At 31.6% G+C, this 7,111-nt stretch overlaps 1 protein-coding gene across 1 annotated transcript; it reads right to left on the bottom strand.

Annotated features, from left to right (window-relative positions):
- Positions 1–2,891: 2,891 nt before the first annotated feature.
- PIG-O (phosphatidylinositol glycan anchor biosynthesis class O) lies at positions 2,892–6,662 on the bottom strand. The gene is made up of 4 exons (XM_014349660.2): positions 3,950–6,662; positions 3,696–3,869; positions 3,399–3,622; positions 2,892–3,309 (listed from the first exon to the last, which is right to left on the bottom strand). The coding sequence occupies exons 1-4, from the start codon at positions 6,534–6,536 to the stop codon at positions 3,124–3,126; spliced, it is 3,171 nt and encodes a 1,056-aa protein (XP_014205146.2). The 5' UTR covers positions 6,537–6,662; the 3' UTR covers positions 2,892–3,123.
- Positions 6,663–7,111: the final 449 nt, after the last annotated feature.

The following is a 7,111-nucleotide window of genomic DNA, read 5'->3' as shown; positions in this document are numbered from 1 at the left end:
TTAAAAATCAATAATGCTTTATTAATTGCTAAGAGAGTTCAACCATATTACGTAATAGTGCCAATTAATATACGTGTTAAAAATCATGTTTATCAACATGAAAATAATGATAAGTATTACATGTTTCCATTAAAAAATTATAGCCGAAAAAATGTATTCCAAACAGTTGGAAACCATGAAGTTATAAACTATGTCAGTGTATAGATGTAGACATAACACTTTAATATCATTTTACAGTGTGAAAGATTGCTTGCTTTTAAATTCACTGAAAAAAAAATTTTCTGTAGCAATATAAGAGCCCCCGTCGCATTGTTTGGGCTAGAATGACAGTGGACAATGAAAACACTACAAATTTTGCAATAGTGAGTTGCGAAGAAAGTCCAATGAAAAAAGTTGTGTAATGTATCTTATAGACTTTTAGAATGAAAGACAACGCTGTGTCATTAGAATATATATTACAAAGGTTTATTTGAAACGTTATTTCACATGTTTAACTATATATTTGTATTAAAATTACTGTCCATGCGACTTCAAATTGCAAACCAAAATCAGTAGGTGTTTGTCTTATTATTAGAAATGTAGAGTACAATACCTACATCTAATTGGTAAAACACCATTTTTGGTTACTTTTGTTATTTTGTGTTCATCCCCAATTTAAAAAATCCATATCGATCCATATGGTTTTTTTCTTTATTGGGTCATGATAAATATACTATTCATTACTGTTTGTTAAAATCGATTGACTATATCTCTTGCGATGGATTTAGTGCTCCAAGTATAAGATTGTGATATATTTTATCTAATCTGAGTGTTCAATAAGACGAGTAAACGTTTGTCCTTACTGTAAGTACATCGATTAATTTATCAAAATGTAACTTTATGTAGTTAGTGGCTATTACAGTAAGACTATAGAAAAAGGAAATAACTGAAAATAGAGAGTCCTAGTTTGAAACTGACAGTTTCATCATGTAATATTTTCCATTAAAAATATACTCAACGATAAGTTCGACGTTTTGTATACATGTATATTAGGGTATATATATACATACTTACGTTGCAATCACAACAATTTTTCAATAAATGTTTTAATACATTGTATGATATTTACTGTATTCAATTTTTCCCAAAACTAATTTTGTCTCGCATTTTTACAACTTAAAGTACAACTTAAAAACCACTTATCATATTATTAATCGTAAGTATTTGTAAATTTAACAAAGTAGAATATTTTCTCTTAATTTTTTGCTTGTCATCTTTTGAAATAGTTTTTACTTACTTTGTATTCTTTAATTTTTTACAATTAAGTATTCATCATTTTCAGTGACCAAAATCCAAAGTTGTGAAAAAGGATGATAAAATTCAATTTTTTTTCAATTGTCATTTCACGAAAACTGCGACATTCCATGAATCCATGAAGCCTATGTTTAAAAACGACGAATTAAAATTTTTCAAGTCAACTTTTTTTAAACGGTGTGAGCGAATTGTTCCTACAAACGTTTTCAAGATCGGGTCAAAAAAATTTTTTTGCGTGACCGTAAGATTGAAAAAACAGGCCCAAATATCAACGCGAAGCATTTAAAAATAAAAAATTTTATTTCTTGCGGCTTTTGGTGCCTAGACGTTGATTTTTAAATTTTATTACGATGTACTATTTAAAAATATGAGGGGTCGAGCATCTTTTTTAATAGTTTGCAACGAACAAAAAATGTTTTTTTCAAGTATGGGACGTTTTATTTATGAAGCCTATACTTTTGACACTTTTGAATTTGCGCGCGACAAATGATTTTATTTGATAAAGCGATTAATTTTTAGACTCTGGAAATTTATTATTTTGTGTTTCGGAACGTATGAGAATACTGTCAATTTTTTTTCAGACCCAAATCTGAATATTTCGTTACGAAAGGGTCTAGTAAGCAGATGTGACAAACAACATTTCGATGAGAAATTTCGACTTGAGGCTTCACGATCGCAAAAAAAGTACCGTAACGCTCTTTTAAAATTTAAAAAAAATTGCATTTAAATCAACATAGATTTTCAAAACATGACGGTGGAGTCGGGCCCAAAAGTTTTCGACTAGTTTGAATCTCGTATAACTTGGAAAAAATAATTGAAAAATTCTAAACAATGAGTTTAATAATCTTGGTAAGAGCGCGAAAATATCGAAATTTTTGGTGAAATTTCCCATTTGCACATTGATATAAAAGGTCGTCACTTTTGATTTAAAGAAAGAGTGTCCAGAGTTGCATACAATTAAAGGTTAAAAAAATTAAAATCAAGCTTTCTTTTTACTGGTATATTACGTGTAATGCTATTTCATAAGCTAGGCCTACAGTTTACTCGAGGCAAAAAGTATAAGTATCTCCTTTATAGGTACCTGACTAAGCGTAAAGTAATTTGCTTCCTCTTTTCCTACAGTTCCCCCAAATACTATTCTTCAAATATCCTAATTAAATATCTATTTCCGTACCATGGGCGCAAAGTAAAAACATCTCGCTCAAAGTTCCTCTTTCCGAGGGCACAGAATCGTACTTCATGCCCATGGGTACATATGGATAATCGCTGTCCTCCCGTGGTAAAAAAAATGAATTTTTCTATTTTAGGTGTTTTTTTTTTAACATTTGGACATTTAGTGCGCCCTCAGTGAGAAAAATACAGTACGCACCTGGAGGAGTCCTTCAGGTCTGGAGCTTGCCCTCGAGACGTGCGCCACCAGGTACGAAAACTACTATTGGCATCCGAAAATTTTAGATGATGTCTAATTATTTCTTGGTGAATACACACACACACACACTTATAATAAAAGACCACAATAATTGGCGCCATTGCGTTTTATTATATAAATTTATAAAATGTCAGCACTCGATTATACTAATCAATTGCAATTATTGCTCATATTAACCTTATAATGTATCAAAAATTATGGTCACATCATGTACATTAAAAATATGTATTTGATTTTTTCAGCGCATAACAATGGTCTATTATAAATTTGATTAAATTACATAATATTAAATTGAACTAAATTAAACTAGATACATTTGAATCAATCAAAATCAGATCTAAAAAGGGTGATCAACCTAAAGAGTGACCATCATAAGGGCTTTTTTTTTTAATGTCTTATAGTTACGAGATTTTAGAATAAAATTGTTCAATACTATTTTCGATCCTTAATAGTAATAACTGTGATGTCAGAATACTGCCAAGTGTAACGAGAAAACTTATTCCTGTGAATATAAATTTTGGAGCAAAAATAGCCCACACCATCAGATGACGGCTATGTAGAGTGACGGCTAGCATGCAAACAAACACCTGAGATAATAAAATTTTCAAGTTACGTTTAATAAAACTATTTATACTTGAGATAAATTATTTAATATTAATTTTATAATTTTTCTTGCCTTAAATGCGTGAAATAAGATGTATTTTCCACAGACAGAAAACATTTCAGCGTGGAAGAGAGCACTATTGTGAAAAAGCAATAGTTCACCTCTTTTAACATCTATTAACGAAGTCTTACTCGCTCTCGTAAAATTTGGGAAAACAAATCGCATTGTAAGGGGAGCAATTACCAGAAGAGGAAGCATCACTCCTAAAATTATGTATGAACCAAACGTATTGATTGCTGAAAATTACAAAACAAGCACATAAGACCTCAAGTGTATAAAAAACCATCAAGATAATAAATGTTTACTAACTTATAAGTACTGCTCGGAGGAACATTACTGATGATAATGACCCGTCAATCCCGATGAAACCGGAATCCCAGTGAATCGACGAAAACGTAGCTTGATGGCCAGTGGCAAAGAAAAAGTACTCAGCTATGAGAAACCAACATAATATTACCATATTGGGAACACGAATCAGTTCTTCTACAACAAATGCGTGATGAAAAAACAAATTAATTATAAAAATTTTGAATCGAAGATTCAATCGATTGTAGTTCACTTACCTAAACTTTTTGCATAATGAATTCGATCCATAGCGCTGACATACAACAGTATAACGCAAACTATGTTCATTATAATGACACTTGGAGCAATTAAAAATCCTAGTAAGAGTATGTACAAAAGGCATAAAAACATGCCAACTGAAATAAAACATGCACTGTATACAGTTCCCAGCCCGTAAACTATTGGAGTTTCTTTTTTTTTTTCGTTCTTTTTTACGTAAAGAGTATTTTTAAACTTTTCATATAGTTTTGGTACTGTAGCCTCTTCCGTTCTTATTTTAACTTTATTTTCTCTTGAAACTAAGAAAACTGATAACGGCCAACAAAATATTACACATAGAGCACTACTCACAATTATATAAATTAAAATTGGAAAGGAATTGAGATTCTTTAGTTTCAATTTATCACATACTTTTAATCTCAATATCCAATAACAAGAAGTAACTACCAATACAATTCTTGTTAAATACTTATTGAGGATGACACCTGGAGAATGCCCTGACAAATTACCACATTTATGAAGCCACAACTTAAACATAATGTAATATATTACCGATAAAACTATTGCAGTTACTGCAAAATAAATTTCTTCCTGTTGTGAAGTCATAGATCCCATTTTTCCAATAATATATTGGGTATTGTTTAATTCATTCTGTTTCATTCTACTTATATCTTCTGGTCTATACCGCCAATAGAATTTGGACATTCTAATAAGAATACATACAACCAAGACTAGAAGATATGACATAGATTTAAAAGAAGTTTTCTTACTCTGTTCCTTTCCTTTTTTTTCAATACTGTCTGTTAAGCTCTTACTATGTATGGAGTAAAAAAAAAGACAAAACAGCGTGATAACAAAAAACAACATGATTTTATTCTCTTCGAGGATATAGCTATTTGAAAAAACTCCAAAAGCACTAACTAAAAATACCAACCTTGAGAGAAAATCAACAATTTTTTTGCGCCTGGATTGTTCATACCACGAATCGGATATAGAATCCCAGTTTTTAATGGATAAAATTGCGAAACAAACAATCAATGACAAGCCGCAAGTGAAAAGTAAAGAGTTTTGTAAGTGACTTACAATTTGTACATAGTACAATATCACATTTATTACTAAACTCATCATTACTATGACAAACAAATGCATTAAAAATGAAGAATGTAAGACTGAGTGAATTCGTTCTCCAATTAATCCAGTTATTATTATAAATAGTGAGAATACAGAGAAAAACATCACAAGCATTCCTCTAGCCATTAAATTATTATCAAATTGTACCCATTCTTTGAGGCAAACTTTTCTTACTGTAAAAAAATATTCATTGGCTATGTTAATAAAGTCTTTCAAGTCTTTCTCAAATTTGACAAGTGGTACTCGTTGTAAAAGTTCACTGTAAATCCCATTAATTTTTTCTAGCTGGTCTTGGGCAGAGAAAGAGTTTTCAATAGAGTAAGTGATTAAATAATTTTGTACTTGAACAACATTTCTCCATAAAGAATGTAAAATGAAATTAAATGACTTTTTACTCATAGTTGCTTCCTCAGTAGGCAGCGCTTCAATAATAACTTTCCCGACATTTGAAAATGGAATAGGTATGCCTAAAATAACTGACACCGTGGGAACAATGTCAACTTGATTAACAGTCGATGTCAATGCAACATTTAAACTTGTGCGTGGACTTACAAGTGGTAACGTAGAATACACGAACAAGGCTGCATCAGTTTCATCTGAACTTTCACCACCATGATCTCCACTTTTTGTCATTCCATGATCACCCATGATGAACAATACTGTATTTTCCTCGTCTTTGTTTATTTCATTGATCAAATTTTGAACAAGAATGTTGGTCTCATTCAGCTTTCTTAACATTTGCGGATGATTCATTCCATATGTGTGTCCGCAATGATCGATCCCTAATGTATGAGCTATCATGAGTTTCCAATCATTATTTTTTATTTCTTTGAAAACGTGCTTCTCAACACTTTTGTCTACAGTGTCAAGATCTGACACATCAAAAGAATATACAGTATGATCTCTAAGAAACTTCCCTGGATATAAATCACTCCATGTGCTATCTCCTATGACAACATTTCCATTTGCTTCATTTTGAACAATAAAGTTATCTTCTTCTATTGCGTCTGCTGCAAAATTCTTATTAATATCTATAAAAGTTGGCAAGGTTCCAGTTGTTAAGGCTTTCAACCTTTGCATTGTAGTCGTTGGTGGATCTGCTACAAATTTAAAGAGCTTTGAGTTTTTGGGATATTTTTGTAAAATTTCACTAAAAATGGGGAGTTTGTTCCTATGGTAAGTGCCTGCAGCTTCTTCATGACTAAAATTTAAAGTAAATTCATACTTCAAAGCATCAATAATTAATACTATGATACGTGCTGGTGGCTTAAGACATATAGTGCTAGCAATTAGGGGGTTTTCAAAATTAAATGACTGAGTAACAGCCAAGGAGCAGTTATTCAGTTGTGTTATGGCATTTTTACACAGAAAAAAACCATTAGTAAAGAGAAATAGGCCACAAACCATAGCTGTTGCAGCCCAAAATAATACACCAAAGTACCTTATGAGGGTCATGATTAAGTTTTGAAAGGTTTTGGCACTTGAGATTCTTTAAAACACTCAAAATTGATAACATGTGATATTTAACAAAGTCCCAATTAATGACGAAAAATTTCAAGGAATGGATAATTGCAGCTTTATTCTATAACCCAATCATATTTAAGATTTTTAACATTCATAGCCTAAAAATGTCATCACAAAATTAAAAACAAAGAAATGCAACTGAACTGCAAACAGTAGACTAATGATTTCTGTTAAGCAACTTGGTTTAGGTTATGTCATGCAGTCAAATGCATACATAAAGGTCTCTACACACTAAAGGCTGGATATAAAATACACACCTGCTTCTCTGCTAAGGGGTCCTTACACGGCTTACACGCAAATTAGCTATCGACCCGAGGGTGGCGCAAGTTGTGCCACAACCACAGAGATAATATAATAGAGGAAGCGAACAAGCCGTGACCGCATAAGGTAAATGTCCCTATTATGATAACAAATTTCATCACACTTACATCTTTAATTTTGTTTTCTTAACTGTGAGCTTTAACAGTAGAAATTTTGGTATTAGCTGGTGCGCTTTAAATTTACCA

The sequence above is a fragment of the Copidosoma floridanum genome, unplaced genomic scaffold (assembly GCF_036245765.1).
Source record: "Copidosoma floridanum isolate Cflo_tuat_1 unplaced genomic scaffold, Cflo_Japanese_pri ptg000013l, whole genome shotgun sequence".
Taxonomy (NCBI): Eukaryota; Metazoa; Arthropoda; class Insecta; order Hymenoptera; family Encyrtidae; genus Copidosoma; species Copidosoma floridanum.
The sequence above is the reverse complement of the archived record's forward strand: the minus strand, read 5'-3'. Positions and strand labels throughout refer to the sequence as shown.

Coding starts and splice junctions, on each gene's coding strand:
- PIG-O (XM_014349660.2), bottom strand. CDS start 6,536: ATGACCCTCATAAGGTACTTTGGTGTATTATTTTGGGCTGCAACAGCT. Junction 3,623..3,695: donor CCTCCGAGCAGTACTTATAA/GTTAGTAAACAT, acceptor TGTAATTTTCAG/CAATCAATACGTTTGGTTCA. Junction 3,310..3,398: donor TCTTATTTCACGCATTTAAG/GCAAGAAAAATT, acceptor TTATTATCTCAG/GTGTTTGTTTGCATGCTAGC.